Raw genomic sequence first — 20,797 nt, 5'->3', positions numbered from 1 at the left:
TGCGCTTTGCGGAGTAGTGCAGAGCTGTTGTCAAGGAAGTGAGTTTGTGTTTATACAGTATGTACCTCTCCCACCTACCATCAACTAAGCATGTCAATACGGAGCTATACAGACCCATTGTTGGCATTGTTACAAAATGTGGGAGGCGCATAGCGATGCGATATAGAGCTCCATTCGGCCTCTGCATTCCTCTGCATTGATTAAATAAAACATTTTCCTCATCAATCTACACACAATACCCCATAATGACAAAGCAAAAACAGGTTGTTAGAAAGTTTTGCAAATCTATAAAATTAAAAAAACAGAAATACCTTATTTACATAAGTATTCAGACCCTTTGCTATGAGACTCGAATTTGAGCTCAGGTGCATCCTGTTTCCATTGACCCTCCTTGAGATGTTTCCACAACTTGATTGGAGTCAACCTGTGGTAAATTCAATTGATTGGACATGATTTGGAAAGGCACACATCTGTTTACATAAGGTCCCACAGTTGACAGTGCATGTCAGAGCAAAAACCAAGTCATGAGATTGAAGGAATTGTCTGTAGAGCTCCGAGACAGGATTGTGTCAAGGCACAGATCTGGGGAAGGGTATCAAAACATTTCTGCAGTATTGAAGGTCCCCAAGAACACAGTGGCCTCCATCATTCTTAAATGGAAGAAGTTTGGAACCACCAAGACTCTTCCTAGAGGTGGCCGCCAGGCCAAACTGAGCAATCGGGGGAGAAGGGCCTTGGTCAGGGAGGTGACCAAGAACCCGATGGTCACTCTAACAGAGCTCCAGAGTTCCTCTGGGGAGATGGGAGTACCTACCAGAAGGACAACCGTCTCTGCATCACTCTACCAATCAGGCCTTTATGGTAAAGTGGTCAGACGGAAGCCACTCCTCAGTGAAAGGCACATGACAGCCCGCTTGGAGTTTGCCAAAAGGCACATAAAGGACTCTCAGACCATGAGAAAGGCCATCCCTACAGTGAAGCATGGTGGTGGCAGCATCATGCTGTGGGGATGTTTTTCAGTGACAGGGACTGGGAGACTAGTCAGGATCGAGGGAAAGATGAACGGAGCAAAGTACAGAGATCCTTGATAAAAACCTGCTCCAGAGCGCTCAGGCCCTCAGACTGGGCGAAGGTTCACCTTCCAGAAAGACAACGACCCTAAGCACACAGCCAAGACAACGCAGGAGTGGCTTCGGGACAAGTCTCTGAATGTCTTTAAATGGCCCAGCCAGAGCACTAACTTGAACCTGTTCGAACATCTCTGGAGAGACCTGAAAATACCTGCACTGCGATGCTCCCCATCCAACCTGACAGAGCTTGAGAGGATCTGCAGAGAAGAATGGGAGAAACTCCCCAAATTCAGGTGTGCCAAGCTTGTAGCGTCATACTTAAGAAGACTCTAGGCTTTCATTGTTGCCAAAGGTGCTTTAACAAAGTACTGAGTAAAGGGTCTGAATACTTATGTAAATGTGATATTTCAGTTTTGTATTTTTTATACATTTGCAAAATTTCTAAAACGCTGTTTTGCTTTGTCATTATGGGGTATTTTGTTTAGATTGATGAGGGTGGGGGGCGACGATTTAATACATTTTTGAATAGGGCTGTAACGTAACACAATGTGGAAAAAGTCAAGGGGTTTGAATACTTTCCGAATGGACTGTATATATCTGTTACTGCTCGACTAAAACAATCTTGGTCGACCAACAGCCTAACGACCAAACATCAACCAGTTGACTGATTGAGGTCAGCCCTAAATCAGGCACATTTGAATAACCTTAATTTTGACATATTTTATTGCAAAAAATGCATTTAGTTCAAAGAAGAGTAGATACAAGAAAGCCCTGAGAAAGCAAAGGGGTCATTTTAGAAAAGTTGCATAAAGTAACTAACATCACAGAAAGCCATGTCCTCTGTCTTTCCCCTTTGAGACAGACACAGCAGAGACCAAAGGATCCCCTATCTATTGATCAAACATGTTGCCATTAACACAGAATCCTGATCAAATCAGTTAGGGCCCATGCCCGCAAAGATTATTGATTGGAGGACTCGTACAATAGAACAGGAAGCACATAATAGGACAACCAATCAGAACACACTGTGGGAGGTGCTACAGTATACAGTATCCCCTCCGACCCATTAATCAGCAGCTTATAGAAGTTTCACAATAAAAATGGATGATTTCTTTCAGTCCACTCTATCCATTGATTAAAGTATGGTTTGGCATGGCAAGAAAATGTGTAATTTGCTCTCAGGGCATACATACATTCCACACTACTGTATTTCTTCGGTGGTAGATGTAGAATTTATGACACTTTACAAGCGATTTGAGAGGAAAGATATGAAACACATGGACAATTAAGGCACTGAACTGAACTGAGGAGATGTTCATTATATATACACTGAGTCATTTGTAGTAATGTAGTCTGCCTTCTGAGAGTACAGGCTCTGACCAGTGCTCTCTTCATACAGTAGGCTTGATAATACACAACTCGGGTAGGTATTCAATGACGAGCTATGACTGTCCGATACAAACACTTTGACAAGTATGTGGTTATAATTGAACAATCACATTGATATTCAGAGTTCTGCCCATGTATTGTGTGTTATGTAGTCTTGTGGATATTGAGAGGACAGAGGGACAGACACATGTTCTAGGTTTGTGTCTGGTTAGTACTGTATCTCTAAAGTATATGCTATCAGATATTTAAAGCCTGCAGAATTTGGTCCTGAGATTACATATGAATAAATCTCATGAAGGTGCAGATGCTACTGCTGCAGATGAACAGTATATAAAAGTCCATTAAAGCATCCCAATGTCTGAGGAGCAAAGAACTGCATTCTGATGAAACAATTGAGTGATATTTTTCTGCCAGGAGTTTCTTACATATCATTTACAATGTTTTTTGTCTATGAATGTTCACATTTGTTCAGTGAAAGACACAGGGAACCCAAATCATTCTGGGACTGTGCATGACTACAGCAGTTTGAGATTCAGTATGAGGTGCAACATCATCATGCACTCGAAAATAATGATTTCCTATGGAACAACTACTGTTTGTCACTGTGATGATGTCATCTGACCTTGGACCATCTGTGACCTCTGACCTAGAATTCCATCCTTGCGATTGTCTGGTCTGTTACCTCCTGTTCTGAGGCATCCAGGTGTTTGTTAGCTTAATGACTGCATGCTGAGAGTTCAGGTGGAAATGGTGGACAGTTGTGGGCACTGCGGGAGGAAGCCAAGTACTGTAGCGATGCCCCTGTGTCCTGGGCAGAGGGACTCGCCTGTGTCCTCCTACCCCAGTGAACGCTCTGATTCTGGGGATATGGATATGGCAGTGAAGATCTTCCTCCCTTGGGCTTACATGGACACACCTCTGACTCCTGGTGAAACAGGCAAAATTGGAAAACTTTCAAAGGATATCACTCAAACACATATTAGAGAACTAGACCAATAGAAGACAAAAATCTAGAACATAAACTTTATTAATACAGTATCATGTATCAATAATCTGCCCACACTGAAACAAAGGTTATCACAAGACTGTCATTTTAATCTAGAACTAGGCAGTGCTGAGCACAATCACTTTGGGCTGTCATTGCTGTCTCTTACCATTTCAGAAAGTCATCCCCTCTGTGGCTGGCTGGGTCACTGTTTCCTCCGGACCACCTGTTTGAGGTGCAGCTCGCTCTCGGCCGCCACGATGGGCAGCTCGTTCTTCAGGTGGTAGCTGATCAGGTGACTAATGCTCTCAAACAGCATGTCTTTGGTGCGTACCTGACAGTGACGAGGAGGAGTGGGCTAACAGATGTTAGCAGGTCACCACATATTTAAGGATGCTAACAACAATGCTTCTGATACTATTGTTTTGCACTCAACAATGCTAATGCTAGGCTATAGCTAAGTGGCTGACACCATTTCCATATAAAATATATACTCTATGGGGCAAATCCTAATGTTCACTTAAGTAGAATTTTCACTTAGTCATGCATTGATGTCAATAGGTGACTGTTAAATGTGAGGTGATTATCACTCACCACTCCCTCTGGGTCCACCAGTAGCAGGTGTTTGGGCAGACCACAGTGCATGCCCGTCAGGACATACTGGCCTGGGTTGGTGGCACTGTCTCGTACCAGGAAGTCCCCGTCTCGGACCAACAGTTTCTCAGCATCACGGCGGCTCATACGACCGTGGTACCAGGCCTCCCGCCGGAGCTGCTCCTCTGTAGGGGCGACAGGGGCACGACGTCGGGGCGGGCTGGGCCACTGGTCCTTCAAAACACACACCCCACCGTTACCACCGACACCACCAGCCTCGTGCATCTTTAGAGCATCCTCAAAGGGTCCTGCAGAGAACCAGGAAAAGTGAGAACACATGCATGGCACACACGTGGAACCTGTAACATGAATGACATCATCCATACATGCCAACCCTATTTCCCAGATACTCCCTTCATCGTGAATAATAATATCTCTATTGTGTCAGTGGATGGATAGCTGTTGATGAGACTCACTCATGTCAAAGATGTCTTTCATGGGGCTGTCTGGCCCCCAGTCCCCCCTGTGGCCCTCTGCTCCCTGCTCCAATCCCTCCAGACTCTGGGTGTTCACATATAGGTGCTCCTCATAGTCCCTGCTCCCCGGAGGCTGGCCATCTGCCCGCTGGTAACCATCTGATGTCAGACCTGTCAATCACAACTCAGTTTACTAATACATAGCTACTTACACACTCTCTGCAATATTCTTACTTAAAAAATAAAGTATCCACAAACATTGTAATATCTGTGACTTGCAGTATTGTGACCTGTAGTACCATATCAGACTACCGTAATTTCCGGACTATTGAGCGCACCTGAATATTATAAGCCGTACCCACTGAATTAAAAAAAATATATTATTTTGAACATAAATAAGCCGCACATGTCTATAAGCCGCAGGTGCCTACCGGTACATTGAAACAAATGAACTTTACATAGGCTTTAACAAAACACGGCTTGTAACAAAAATAAATAGGCTTTAACGAAACACGGCTTGTAACAAAAATAAATAGGCTTTAACGTAAAATGACTACCGTAATCAGAATGATGGGAAGTTTGAGAGCACTCGATTTAATCTAAACAGTAAACAAAAAAGTTGTTTGACCTTAACCCGTTCGGCAATTTCATTGGTCTAATGAAAGCTTCATGCCGCCAAAAAACTGAGCACGTCACAGAATGTGTTTTTAAAAAAAATTAAAAAAAATTGAAAGCGGGAAAAATCCATATATTAGCCGCGTCATTCTTTAAGCCGCGAGGTTCAAAGTGTGGTAAAAAAGTTGCGGCTTATAGTCCGGAAATTACGGTACATAGTGTCTCACCTGAGCTGCTGTTGTTTTCAGTATCCCAGTGAAGCTCGTAGCACAGCTGACCTGAAGGGCAGGAAGCTGTGTCTCTCCTGGACGGAGAACCCATCTAAAAACAGATGCCCAAAACTCACATTAGCATTAGACTCTTCAGACCACCGGGTAATAAATAAGTTCCACTTCTACAGACACCATATGTTTGAATCCTCAGTATAGGCTGCAGGGTATGAGCAAGACTTTCCTCTCACCAATTAGCTAACCCAGAGGCCTGGTTTCTATCTCGAGTGATATCAATCTCTTGTAATTATGTAGCAGGCACATCTACAAGACAGTTATTGGGTTCCCTGCTACTGTATGCTCACAGTTCTCTCTCTTCTCTGAGACTTTATGTTGAAAAGCCAGGCAAGGTCATAAGTCATGTGTCCAGAAATACTATATCAAAGGGTTTGGTGGTGAGGCTGGAGGCTAGGCAATCACCTGCACTGCCTTGCTCTCTGGTTGGCTGTGGACGTGGCCCAGCAAGGCCGTACAAGGCTTCAGCCTTGAGTCCACCACTCCCCCAAAAGGAGGCACCTTCCCAGGGATGCTGTTGTAGTAGTCGTGCTCCAACGAGTCCTCGTCATCTCCCCACGCCGAGTCTTCTGTCCTGATGTTCCTGAGGTGACACGGTTAGAATAGAGGTAATTTAATCCCCAATTATGACAAGAAAAGGGATCAGATACCTCCTCCACATTCGATAACGTTAAACACTAGAGTTGAATGGTTCTATTGTTGGTAGCAGGAGATACATTTGAAACCAGAGCAGAGCAGGTACGTCACAATTCTCCTGTCTACCTGGTGACACTCCGCTTTAAATAACAGTTTTGATTTCGATGGATTGAAATCTGAGCACATCACATTTCTAGCAAGTGACTGAGCTAAAATATTTGAGTTTCATATTGAGTTGAGCGCGTGTCATCATCCCAGATTCACTGCAGTGGCCCTGTCTCACCTTTCCATGGTGGGGATGGCTTTGGGAGGGCTGTGGAGGTACTGTTTAAACTGCAGTTCGAAGGCCTGCCCGATGGTGCTGATGACATTCTGAGCTAAACCGTCACAACACTCCAGGATATGGCATGCTGAAGAGAACATAGAGGATATGAGTGCCGCAACGCCACTGTGAGGATAACAACTTATATTTTCAAGAAAAAATAGAAAAACCTATATCTTTAAGTTAAACAAGCATTAATAAACCATAATGCCAGCAAATCCTAATGCGTTTAATGCCAGGAAGAAACTGCATAGCTTTGTTTCTGTTTATGAAATACAATAGTAAACTGAATAGTGTGTAAGGAGATACCTCTCTGATTGACTGGATCTTTGGCCACATAAGCAACATAATCGGGCGTGTCCTGCAACAGAGGGAAAAACCTCAATAAACTCTGATGAATTAGGATATAATTGCATTAGAGGCCGTATTGATCATGAAGTCATGGGATTGGAAAGCGGTCAAAAGCAACCAAGTCAGACATGCAGTCTGCCAAGCCGCCCATGTCAACAAACAGACAGAGAAAGGAAAGCACAAAGTGCACTTATGCTGCAAACTCTCACCGTGTCTCCCCCAGAGGCAAAGGAGATGGACTGCATGGGATGGTGTGCTATCACCTATGAAAGAGGAAGAGAGGGAGGTGCAGCTTTTATATCCATCCTTCATCACATCAAATAATCTACAAATCAGCTATCATGTTAGGACAACAGGATTCTAAAGATTGAAATGTATTGTTTGTGTTGCATTAGTTGAAGAGATCTCCAACCTGTCGTGTGGTGGGGATGAGCAAGCTGAGACCCTCTATAGAGATGTTGACAGCGATGCTCATACCAGCGAAGCGCAGGTTACTCTTCCCCATGATGGACTGCATGGCCTTGTTAATGTTCTACAGGACATGAGCACAGAGCCTGGGCTTAGCATCACACACACACACCCACATACACAATTTAACTAGTGTTGCATCAAAATACGTTCACGCACCTTCCTCCTCCAGGCCCCTTTACCCCCAGGCACAGCTTCACACAGTCTGTTGATGGCCTCCCTGGGTGGGTGGAGAGGGGGAGAGGAGAGGTGGAGGGGTCAGAATGACAACACACAGACAGTTACCCCCATAATGAATCCCAAATCTCCCCTAAACCATACCCTTTACAAACACCAGATCTGAGCATCATGGTAATAGTTCCATCTTGCCCTTTGATAGGCTAGAAGGGCATCTTGCCATATTGGATACATCTAGCCAATCCTTTCAGATCAACTAAAGTGCCTAGAGGATAGAGGCCAGGGGTTCATTTGGAATTCAGCTTCAAGCAGCTACATGGGAAAAGGTTGAAAAGTCTAACTGTACTCCATCATCATCATCATCCTATAGACAGCGTACGGGTAAAGTAGTTGCATAAACTATAAAAAGAGCAGGTCAGTGGCCCTTCCCTCAGCCTCAGGCCATGGTCAGAGGTCAGGAGTCACCAATCCATCTCCGTTCAAAGGACACAGGGGCCCTCAGAATAAAGCAGGACAGCAGACGTCTAATCTCAGGTTACACAAGGCTAACAGGAACACTTAATATCATAATCACATTTAGAGTTCACATAAACAAATTCTCCCCTGTAAATTATATTAGGGTAAGGAACACAAGTATCTCAGCATGATTGAAAGTAACAGCGTAATGTCTTGGTCTGATGATTTATGTGCTCATCAGGCTCTATTTGATTTGCATTCATTTTCCTCTCCATTTTGTTTCCAATCAGAAGCGTGTGGTGTACTACTGCAGTGTATTCTATGTCATTAGGCTGTGAGCATGGGGAGCATTGGGGACTTATGAGTGATGATGTCTGATGATATCCCCTTGTGTGGTGGCAGTTAGCCGGAACACAGGGTCTGTCAGGGGACAGAGGGGACAGGTGCGGCTGGCTGCCAGAGTCAAGGACCCGGCCCCTATCAATTGACTCGTAAATATTTAAAAAGCAGGAGCGGCCGTCTCCAGTAAAGGACTTCTCAAAGAGACTCAACTCGCCGCCTGGGAGAATATTAGTGCATGCAATGTGTGAAACTTACTCTTCAGCCTGAAGTGTCCCCACTTGCACTACCAAATATCTAGCTTTTCATGTGGTGCGACTAGTAAGATGCTTCAGGAGGGCTGTCATGTGTGCTAGCAACGCAGAGGTCCTGGGTTTGTGCCTCGTGTAAGACGAATCAGGAGGAAGTGGTACTCGCTAAACAAGCAGCGTGACGTCCTTTACACATGGATAATGGACGTGAGTGTTTGTTTGCATTATCTTTCCTGGCCAAGTACAGTCCCATCCCACATAAAAATAATACTACAGTTTACTATAGAATACTACAGTACTTACTAAAGAATGATATAGTAAACAGTAGTGTACTGTAGAATACTATACTACACATTGTAGTATCCCTCGATCATTTGTAGTACTTACTTACTATAGAATGTTGTAGAATACTATAGTAAACACTACAGTATTATCAGTTTTAAAAAAACACTGTAGTAAATACTACAGTAATGTCCGCAAAAACATTACAGTCCGCAACTATAGTAACTATTATAGGATTTAATTGACATATACCCTGCCCATTCCCCTCACCCATATTGCAATTTGTGCCATCCATAAGTGAGAAACCTACATTTATTTATAGACCATTTATTGTGTTCCCTACAGGTTATGGAAAAGCGCAGAAGCTCTGAACTATCTGTTCAGACCCCAGTCGTACAGGTTATGGAAAATGTGCTCTTTTAGTATTTCTCCAGTAAGTTTCCTGAAGAAGAAATCCCCCACTTCTATGATAATCAAAGATAACCAAACAAAAACACAATAGTAAATACTACAGTAATGTCGTAGTATAATACAGTATACTACAGTCCGCAAAAACATTACAGTAAATTCAATAGTATAGTACATTCTGAAAAACAATACAGTAAATACTACAGTGTACTAGAATCTGCAAAAACACTACATTAATTACTTTAGTATATATTACAGTTTTCTTTTACTACATTATTTATACTATCGTTAACTGTGCATACTGCAGTATACTACAGTGAATATTACAGTATTCACTGTAGTGTTTATGTGGACTTAACAGGAAAAAACACTACAGTGAACACTATAGTATTTATACCATAGTATAATATAGTCTTTGTTCATGTGGGTTTGTAGAATATTGGCCCAAAACCATCACACTTTGACACCTGTCAAAGAAGACCTCCAGACTCATGCTGGACCGACTGATAATCAGTGTTCTCCAGTCAGTCTCTCCAGTCAGTCTTTAAAGATGTGTCATGGGGAATGTCAGGCTCTTTCTTACTCTGATAAATAACAAGTGACTCCAGAAAAGACACAACAGGAAAAACCAAATAGAAGCGGAACAGGAAACCTCAACTAAATGTAATTCAATTAAATGAATGAATCCGGAATGCACGGTAAAATGGAGACATCCCCAATCTCTTCTTCAACATCCTTAAACAATAACAGTATAATGTAAACAGATGTCATTCTGAAAGAAATGGCAATATTGAACTTCTTATTATGCTACTAAGTTATTCAAATGGAACACTGTTTAATTCATTATTTCATAGATCTTGCCATAACACTGTCATAAATACATACATTTTCAATCTCTGCTCTTCTCCCTATTCCTTGTTGTCTCCTACATGCATATTCCAGCAGGCAGGCAGGGGAGTGTCCGCGTGGACCACTGCAGCTCAGCTCTCAACAGTCATTAGCGAACATCATCAATAATAGATCTCTCCATCACTCAATTTCTGCCTCTCCCCCTGCACTTAAACCGTGTGTGTGTGGGGGGGGGGGGGGGCTCAGATTACTGGCAATCGATCATGGAGGAGAGAAAGATCTGTCTGGTGTTCAAGATTACACACAATGTAGCATCACCACCTCTGAGGGTATTTTTTTACCTCTGCTCAGACCAAAATAGCAGGGTCACAAGCAAGTAAACAAAAACTGAAATGAAAATAAAATTAAACCATCATAAATGATGTTCAGTTGTAGGTTTTTGGGGGGCAGGAATTGAAGTTTTTTTTTAATTTAATACATTTTTTTATGGAGTTTTCAAACCTGAATCTGGCGGGTCACATTGACATTGACTTTCTAATTTAAAAGTAGACAGCGAGATGACGTTGCTATGAGCTGCACCGCAGATATCGGGGACGTTTGAATGGTAAAGCGAAAGCAACAAACAGCAAACGACAGTAGAGGAATGAAGTCAGGGGTGGTTCATCTGCGACTGATAAAAACCGGAAACTACATGCTGACTACACGTCTGGTGTCGTGTGCGCGAGCGTTGCAAAATAAATATATACATACATGTTATTCAATCATTGCACCCACACTGCTGGTGCACGTCAACGAGCGGCTGCGTAGCCAGGTGCTAAAATATAATTTAGTTCTCTTTGTGACAATTGACACCCTGCAGGTCCCGCCTCTCCCATCTCCTCATTGGTTTTTAGAAGCATATACCCACATAGATGTTTGATAGATGAACTGAGGTCCACACTCCAGTCCAGTCAGTTGTGGTAATTCACCTTAAAGTTGGTTGCCAACCGCCATATAAAGTCCAAAGAAGAAGAAGCCTGAAGGAGGAGAGATTACTAGAAATGATTTTTTAAAACCTTTTTATCTGTAGATTAATTGTTGGAGTAGAGGACCTTGCGCGTTTCAGGTAAAATAACAACCGAATGTTTATATCCGAGGACAAATTAGCTAGCAACAGCTAGCTAGCTAGCTAAATTGACATAAATATTTTATGCTTTTCGACCTGTCCCCAAATTAGTATAGTTGGTTCAGAGTTCGTTTTGATATTTCAACCTGCATGTCCTGATCGTGTCTGATCGCGTCAAAATGCGTGCGATGGCGCACATGGACACACGCGCGGTCTGGTCAGCATGTAATGTGGTTTTCCAACAGCAAGGCTCAGATCAACATGGCAGTGTTGCCTTTGTTAATGAAATGTGTTCTTTATTATGGCGAAGTAAACATGTATTTTTTACATTTATTTATATATTTTTTATTTCACCTTTACTTAACCAGGTAGGCAAGTTGAGAACAAGTTCTCATTTGCAACTGCGACCTAGCCAAGATAAAGCAAAGCAGTTAGACACATACAACAACACAGAGTTACACATGGAATAAACTAACATACAGTCAATAATACAGTAGAAAAAGTCTATATACAGCATGCGCAAATGAGGTAGGATAAGGGAGGTAAGGCAATAAATAGGCCATGGTGGCGAAGTAATTACAATATAGCAATTAAACACTGGAATGGTAGATGTGCAGAATATATACTGCTCAAAAAAATAAAGGGAACACTTAAACAACACACCGTAGATCTGAATGAAAGAAATAATCTTATTAAATACTTTTTTCTTTACATAGTTGAATGTGCTGACAACAAAATCACACAAAAATAATCAATGGAAATCCAATTTATCAACCCATGGAGGTCTGGATTTGGAGTCACACTCAAAATTAAAGTGGAAAACCACACTACAGGCGGATCCAACTTTGATGTAAAACCTTAAAACTAGTCAAAATGAGGCTCAGTAGTGTGTGTGGCCTCCACGTGCCTGTATGACCTCCCTACAACGCCTGGGCATGCTCCTGATGAGGTGGCGGATGGTCTCCTGAGGGATCACCTCCCAGACCTGGACTAAAGCATCCGCCAACTCCTGGACAGTCTGTGGTGCAACGTGGCGTTGGTGGATGGAGCAAGACATGATGTCCCAGATGTGCTCAATTGGATTCAGGTCTGGGGAACGGGCAGGCCAGTCCATAGCATCAATGCCTTCCTCTTGCAGGAACTGCTGACACACTCCAGCCACATGAGGTCTAGCATTGTCTTGCATTAGGAGGAACCCAGGGCCAACCGCACCAGCATATGGTCTCACAAGGGGTCTGAGGATCTCATCTCGGTACCTAATGGCAGTCAGGCTACCTCTGGCGAGCACATGGAGGCCTGTGCGGCCCCCCAAAGAAATGCCACCTCACACCATGACTGACCCACCGCCAAACCGGTCATGCTGGAGGATGTTGTAGGCAGCAGAACGTTCTCCACGGCGTCTCCAGACTCTGTCACGTGCTCAGTGTGAACCTGCTTTCATCTGTGAAGAGCACAGGGCGCCAGTGGCGAATTTGCCAATCTTGGTGTTCTCTGGCAAATGCCAAACGTCCTGCACGGTGTTGGGCTATAAGCACAACCCCCACCTGTGGACGTCGGGCCCTCATACCACCCTCATGGAGTCTGTTTCTGACCGTTTGAGCAGACACATGCACATTTGTGGCCTGCTGGAGGTCATTTTGCAGGGCTCTGGCAGTGCTCCTCCTGCTCCTCCTTGCACAAAGGTGGAGGTAGCGGTCCTGCTGTTGGGTTGTTGCCCTTCTACGACCTCCTCCACGTCTCCTGATGTACTGGCCTGTCTCCTGGTAGCGCCTCCATGCTCTGGACACTACGCTGACAGACACAGCAAACCTTCTTGCCACAGCTCGCATTGATGTGCCATCCTGGATGAGCTCCACTACCTGAGCCACTTGTGTGGGTTGTAGACTCCGTCTCATGCTACCACTAGAGTGAAAGCACCGCCAGCATTCAAAAGTGACCAAAACATCAGCCAGGAAGCATAGGAACTGAGAAGTGGTCTGTGGTCCCCACCTGCAGAACCACTCCTTTATTGGGGGTGTCTTGCTAATTGCCTATAATTTCCACCTGTTGTCTATTCCATTTGCACAACAGCATGTGAAATTTATTGTCAATCAGTGTTGCTTCCTAAGTGGACAGTTTGATTTCACAGAAGTGTGATTGACTTGGAGTTACATTGTGTTGTTTAAGTGTTCCCTTTATTTTTTTAAGCAGTGTATATATATGCATATATGAATGTGCAAGTAGAGATACTGGGGTGCAAAGGAGCCAGATAAATAAATAAATACAGTATGGGGATGAGGTAGTTGGCTGGGCTATTTACAGATGGGCTATGTACAGGTGCAGTGATCTGTGAGCTGCTCTGACAGCTGGTGCTTAAAGCTAGTGAGGGAGATATGAGTCTCCAGCTTCAGTGATTTTTGCAGTTTGTTCCAGTCATTGGCAGCAGAGAACTGGAAGGAAAGGCAGCCAAAGGAAGAATTGGCTTTGGGGGTGACCAGTGAGAGATACCTGCTGGAGCACGTGCTACGGGTGGGTGCTGCTATGGTGACCAGTGAGCTGAGATAAGGTGGGGCTTTACCTAGCAAAGACTTGTAGATGACCTGGAGCCAGTGGGTTTTGCGACGAGTTTGAAGCCAGGGCCAGCCAACGAGAGCGTACAGGTTGTTTCTAACCCTCATATCACACACTCACAAACTGAAATCATAATATAATATGATGTGTGTACACATTGTACAATCAATTAGTGAGACAAAGCCTCAAATATCACATTTATTTGTATATCCACTGTACACATAAATCACGGCAAATTGGTTCCTGTTCACGTGGGTTAAACTGAAACACCCTAATGATTCGTTGGCAATAGAGCCTCCCACAATGCAGGCGATGGCTGCAGGATGAAGTTGGTAAAGAGCAACTGCAAAAACTTGCAGTCTTCTGCAGTCAAAACTTAATGACCTTTGATCACATGATTTTTGTAAAGTTCATGCAGTCTACATGTAGGAGCCAGTCGGACAGTTTTTATCTCCAGAATGAAAGGCGACTTGACAAAAGTGATCTGATCGAACACACCCATTGAGATGAGCACCATGCAAAACTTTGCTCTCACACAGTCAAACAAACTATCTGCGCATGTGCACGGATTCTTCACCCTGCTACAACGTGGTAGCTACGGGACCAAAACAGCTGAGAAGTTTAGCTTTGCACTTCAACGCTCCTGGTTGTTGTGGAAATTGACTCACTACTACTGTTTACTTCCCACATCTACGTCATCTCGCTTCTGTAAGTCTACCTTTAAACCTAACCTATCCTTTGATTTGACCCCTCACCTTATGCATTTCTGCCCGACAGTGGCAAGAAGTAACATCCCCCCCCCCATAAAAAAATAAACAAGAGTGTGCAAAGCTGTCATCAAGGCAAAGGGTGGCTACTTTGAAGAATCTAAATTATAAAATATATTTTTATTTGTTTAACACTTTTTTGGTTATCTCATGATTCCATATGTGTTATTTCATAGTTTTGATGTCTTCTCTATTATTCTACAATGTAGAAAATAGTACAAATAAAGAAAAACCCTTGAATGAGTAGGTGTGACCAAACTTTTGACTGGCACTGTATATACAACACGTACATGGTTCCTAGCCTCCCACACAGGATACTTTCTGTCCCCAACACTAAAACAAAAACTGAAACAAAATAATATAAAAACGTAATATATACAACTTAAACAACTAGTAAAGTAGATCTGAAAAATTATTTAAACTAAATAGAATTTCAAATACAAATCTTAAAACTAATAGAAATAAAAATGAATATAAAAAAACACAAAACTATAATAACCTTGGTCACAAGAACCTCCACCAGGGGGGACTGCAGCGTCCCCAAACGAACCACCACCTTTTCCCAATTTGCTTTCTCATACGGAGCTATTTTCATGTTTATATGTTCACCCGCCTGGCCACCTTCGTACCACCAGCATGACATGTGTACACGTACACAAATAAACACAAATGTAAACGTGTGAGTGCACACAGTCACACAAACACACAGCAAAGGCTCACATGTGCCATTTACATGCATCAATAGCTTAGTCAAAATGATGTTTACCAGATACACAATATTCTGGGCCTTGCTAGTAATATCATTACAGTGAAAAGCAGGACAGGCGTGCCTGTGAATTTATACCTGATTTGGTATCACTGTGACTCTTCTGTGTACCTTATCCTTCTAATCAGATCGGGTTCTACTGACTCATCAATAGCAGGGCAGAATCAACCCTCACTTACCTCGTCACCTGGGTCCGAGTGTTGAAGTCTAGCGACCGCATCGACTTTAACACCTCAATGCAGCCCATGTACTGCAAAGATAGAAAAGATAGAAAAATACTTTATTACATGATAGATTTCCAACCAGATGTATTATTCTATAGATCATTTTTCTCAATCCAATTAAAGCTCTTTAGGTCATGAGACTGGAACTGTCATGACAGCCTTTTTCACTGATACGCGGGACTACGGCAATAGCATGTATCACACACAGTGTAGCATGTATTTCCAGAATGTTTAACACATAACATGTATGACAATCATTTATACCATAGTACTAAAGGCCCAGTCATTTGCGGGCAGTGTGAGTGGTGGAGTGATGGCCAGATTAAGGTGGTAATAATGTCTCCATGACTAGATTAGCAACACTGAGAACCCAGTGTATTCAGGGTACTGTAGCTGCAGAGGCCCCAGAGGAGCTGTGTGTGTGTGTGTGTGTGTGTGTGTGTGTGTGTGTGTGTGTGTGTGTGTGTGTGTGTGTGTGTGTGTGTGTGTGTGTGTGTGTGTGTGTGTGTGTGTGTGTGTGTGTGTGTGTCACTGGGGACCAGGCAAAGTGCTCTGGGAGAGGGGACTCCATCAACTCCTACTACACCAAAAATACTATTGTACAAGATACGTATGCTAAGTATACTGGGACATTAAATGTGCCACGTTACTGAACCATATCAGTATCGAGGTCATTTAAACATCATAGGCATAGGCCAAATTAGATTATGTTTAAATAGGCCACAACGGAGTTCTCATATAGCTCCTCCCACCAGCATCCACTGAGATAGGATATGTATACTGTAGGGTAGTCCCCTTTACTTTCAAAGGTGTAGGAGCTTAGTCGACGCTCTATCATTCATGTCCATGCATCCTCATTAGACTCAAGCTCAATCAATGTCTTCTTAGTTTGTTGTCTGGATATGTTGTTGTGGCTGGCTGCTGCCACAGACAGGGAGAGAAATAATCAGGCTAACTCCTCTGCCTGAGAGCTAAATGAGCACCCTAACCAGATTAGGAGACTGGGGAAGTCTTCCATCAGTCAGACAGTCTTCTTCTTCTCCCTCTCTTTCCCTCTCCTTCTCTCTCTCAATGCCTTCATTGTCACACTCTCTTCCGCACGATACACTGTCCCATCGAGCTCTCAACTTTCCTTCCGCCCCCCGGCAGAATCTCTAATACTCCCTTCCTGGAACCAGTGATGCAGCGTTTCCAAGAAACATTCCAGAGAAATGGCGAAAATGTGCCTTTCTTCTCTGAAAGAGACGCCATCTCAGCCACTGCCTTGCCTTCAAGGAAGTGAACATCAACGAAGGATATCTATCATATTACTGGGGCTAATCTGGCCCCACTATCACTGCAACAGAGAACATCCTGTTCACGACTCCAGCCAAAGTTTATTATCTAATATCTCTGCTGCGGCTGCTCGGCTCTCCAGATAGAAGCAGGGGCCAGCAGGGAGAGACTGGCAAGGGGCTCATGTTGCTCAGTGGAAAAGGTATACTGTACTGTCGCTACCTGTCAGTTGAACCAAGTTGCAATTTTATTTTTTATTTCTCACGTTGCGGTTTGCCAGGTCAGGAAGTCTGCATTGCAGTGGCTTGGCTCTTGAAGTGGCAGATGCAGGGCCGCCACACCACAAATGCTGGTTCAACTTGCCTGGATGGTTGGCTGGCCGCGGTGCAAGAAAGGAAGTGACTAGGTGGAAATGTGCAGAAAAGAAGATACACACTACATGGTAAGTATGTGGACACCTGCTCGTCGAACATCTCATTCCAAAATCATGAGCATTAATATGGAGTTGGTCTCCCCTTTGCTGCTATAACAGCCTCCACTCTTCTGGGAAGGCTTTCCACTAGATGTTGGAACATTGCTGCGGGGACTTGCTTCCATTCAGCCACAAGAGCATTAGTGAGGTCGGGCACTGATGTTGGGTGATTAGGCTGGCTCACAGTCGGAGTTGCAATTTTATCCCAAATTGCAATTTTATCCCAAAGGTGTTCGATGGGGTTGAGATAAGGGCTCTGTGCAGGCCAGTCATTTTCTTCCACATTGATCTCGACAAACCATTTCTGTATGGACCTCGCTTTGTGCACGGGGGTATTGTCATGCTGAAACAGGAAAGGGCCTTCCCCAAACTGTTGCCACAAAGTTGGAGGCACAGAATCATCTAAAATGTCATTGTATGCTGTATCATTAAGATTTCCCTTCACTGGAACTAAGGGGCCTAGCCAAAACCCTGAAAAACAGCCCCAGACCATTTTTCCACCTCCACCAAACTTTACAGTTTGCACAATGCATTCAGGCATTCTCTTGGCATCCACTAAACCCAGATTCGTCCGTTGGCCTGCCAGATGGTGAGGCGTGATTCATCACTCCAGAGAATGAGCTTCCACTGCTCCGGAGTCCAATGGCAGTGAGCTTTACACCACTCCAGCCAACGCTTGAGCCGTTGCTGCTCCTAGACGTTACAATAACAGCACTTACAGTTGACCGGGGCAGCTCTAGCAGGACAGAAACTTGATTGACTGATTTGTTGGAAATATGGAATCCTATGATGGTGCCATATTGAAAGTCACTGAGCTCTTCGGTACGGCCCATTCTACTGCCAATGTTTTCCTTTGGAGATTGCATGGCTGTGTGCTCGATTTTATACACCTGTCAGCAATGGGTGTGGCTGAAATAGCGGAATCCACTAATTTCAAGAGGTATCCACACACTTTTGGCCATGTGGTGTATGTCATGATGACAGAGAGAAAAGCAGAGAGCAGCATAAATCTGCTGTCATACAGACAGTAATAGATTCACTGGTGCTCCTCCCTGCACACCACATTATATAGAGAGGATGAAAAGACAAAACGTCCCTTATATACACACATCTTATCTGCCTGTCTTGCTGCAGGGGCCATTTAAATATTATTATAACGGATTAGGCTAGAGCAAACTGCTAATGAAAACTGGTGCAGGGCACAACCATAATACTTCCTGTAATGCTCTCTGGTGTTTCCTCTCAGTGTAGCATGTTTAGCTGCGGACTATATTAGGCATGGCAGAGTCAGAGGCGTTAATGTGAGGATAGCACGGTTAGAGCTGAGGGAAGCCCCTGGCTGAGTGTTCTCTCTATGCTGTCTGCTACTACTACTCCTCAGTGTTAATGCAGATGGACCCTGCTATGTCACCCTAGTTCTTCCCTACCACGTGGGATACAAACGACTGTGATTAAATGGAGTATAGGAATGAATGGTGCCTGTGTGATGTAATTAGAAAGCGTGCTTGGGCCTAGACTGTCCTAATAAAGAGCCATGTCGTTTTGTTGAGGCTGGGGGGAGTAGAGGAGGGGGGATGGGAAGAGTGAAGGGGCAGAGGGGATTGCTGAGGGGAGATCATTGACATTGACGTCAAACAGTCTGCCTTGGATGTAACCCATTGTGAGCCAGAATCACGGGCTTAGACTAGGAAATTACATCTTACTCACTAATTTCATTGGACAATATTATCATTTGTTTTCTATATTTCTCAGATATACTTCTATTTGTAAGTCAAATTTCAAGAAAATGTATTTATAAAGCCCTTCTTACATTAGCTGATGTCACAAAGTGCTGTACAGAAACCCAGCCTTAAACCCCAAACAGCAATACAGGTGTAGAAGCAAGGTGGCTAGGAAAAACTCCCTAGAATGGCCGGAACCTAAGAAGAAACCTAGAGAGGAACCAGGCTTTGAGGGGTAAGTGTGGTGTGACCAAATGTGTGATAACACCTAAAGTATCCACTACCATCAGGATTTGTAAAAAGACCATTACTATTGTTACTGATTAAGACTTTATGTATTGTATGTATGTCTGTCCAAAATGATATGACATCCAATATTTCACTTAGGTGGAAACAATCAAACTAAGATCAAGAAACATGCCACTCACTCACACACACACACTCGCACACACACTCGCAAACTAGCACACTCGCACACACACACACACACACACACACACACACACACACACACACACACACACACACACACACACACACACACACACACACACACACACATCTCTCATTCACCACATGCAATATGTGTTGTTCTGTTTACGATTCCATTCTGTTTATTTCCTCCCTCCCACCCACCCTGAAGCCTGAAGCCTGTAGGCTGACGCAGTCTCCCCACCACACCACAGCAAACAAAGCAGAGAGAGCCATCAATCTGGATGAAATCATGTATTCCTCCTCAGCCTCGACCCATTGGGTTCATAACACACTGCCTGACATTTTAATGTCCAAATATTTCCAAGAGACACCTTTAGGGTGGTGAATCATCTTAACGTTGATATTGTTTCTAAGGAATGAGACGTCCCAAATGTTAACTGCAAACAGGATATCTTCTGACAGTTTTGTCTTATTAAAGCTTTACTGAGGGGATTTAAATGATTCACTATTCACCAGGTTTGTTTGTGAACAACATAACATGAACTCTGGGTGGAAACCATCAACAAGCTGTCAAATTATCGCTGATAGATACAGTATTTAACTGGATGGAAGACGACCCTTAAAAAATGCAATGCAGAAATGCTCAAATGTATGCTGATCGATAACAACATTTGGGTAATGCACAAAGCTGTAGAGGGGCTGCATGTATGGTTACTCACCCTGACTATGTAGGAAGCCCCAGGGCCTGTGATCTTCTTGTCTGGGTGCAGCCAGCCCTGGGAGGGCTTGTGGATGAAGCTGCCCTTCTGGTTGAAGTCCTCCCCTCCCAGCCACATGCCCTCCACCCTTGTCCTGCGATTCATCCCCGCCCTGGATCCGCTGTGGCCCCCGGGGCTCCCTGTGCACTCTGCAGCCCCTGCGGCGTGGCCACCTGGACTGGCTGAGCCCACTGCAGATCTCTGCCTGCTGATGGCCTGTAGAGAACAGGGGTTGACACACACAGGGTCACAGGAGTTCAAAACAGAAGCCAGACTGGCCACAGGACCATTGGGGGCAGAAGTTCCACTGGGGCTGTGCGAGCCCTGCGATGAGGGGGCTGCAGCCTTGCCCGAGTCCTTGCTGGAGTTGGAGTTGGAGGGGCTCCTACTGAGCAGCGAGTTAGAGAACTTCCACTGAGGCATCCTGGGGATGAGCATGCAGAAAGTGGTGGTGGCGTCCTGCTCCCCGTCTAGGCAGGGGGAGTCGGCCAGAGCAGGGGCTGCAGAGGAGGACCGGGGGATGGACTCCAGAGGAGGCAGGGGGGGAAGTGGCAGGCTGGGGGCGGAGGAGAGGACCACCGGGGTGGCCACCACTTTGCCGCTCATAGCTAAGCTCTGCATCAGGTCGTCGGAGGAGGTCACAGAGTCGTTGCGAAAGCGGCCATACTTTGGCTTAAGTAGCATGCCCGGAGGAGCAGCCTGAAGCAGAGGCTGAGAGAGGCTGACAGAGGATGAGGGGAAGGGGAAAGGGGGAGGGGGAGAGGTGCAATGG

At 44.4% G+C, this 20,797-nt stretch overlaps 1 protein-coding gene across 1 annotated transcript; it reads right to left on the bottom strand.

Moving 5' to 3' along the window:
* Positions 1 to 1,770: 1,770 nt before the first annotated feature.
* On the bottom strand, positions 1,771 to 20,636 carry LOC115158273 (SHC-transforming protein 2). The gene is made up of 13 exons (XM_029707022.1): positions 19,987 to 20,636; positions 15,320 to 15,390; positions 7,350 to 7,410; positions 7,135 to 7,254; positions 6,932 to 6,985; positions 6,681 to 6,732; positions 6,333 to 6,459; positions 5,819 to 5,996; positions 5,357 to 5,450; positions 4,515 to 4,685; positions 4,039 to 4,346; positions 3,614 to 3,778; positions 1,771 to 3,384 (listed from the first exon to the last, which is right to left on the bottom strand). Exons 1-12 carry the CDS (start codon positions 20,629 to 20,631, stop codon positions 3,650 to 3,652), a joined length of 2,010 nt encoding a protein of 669 aa, XP_029562882.1. The 5' UTR covers positions 20,632 to 20,636; the 3' UTR covers positions 1,771 to 3,384; positions 3,614 to 3,649.
* Positions 20,637 to 20,797: the final 161 nt, after the last annotated feature.

The sequence above is a fragment of the Salmo trutta genome, chromosome 22 (assembly GCF_901001165.1).
Source record: "Salmo trutta chromosome 22, fSalTru1.1, whole genome shotgun sequence".
Classification (NCBI taxonomy): Eukaryota; Metazoa; Chordata; class Actinopteri; order Salmoniformes; family Salmonidae; genus Salmo; species Salmo trutta.
The sequence above is the reverse complement of the archived record's forward strand: the minus strand, read 5'-3'. Positions and strand labels throughout refer to the sequence as shown.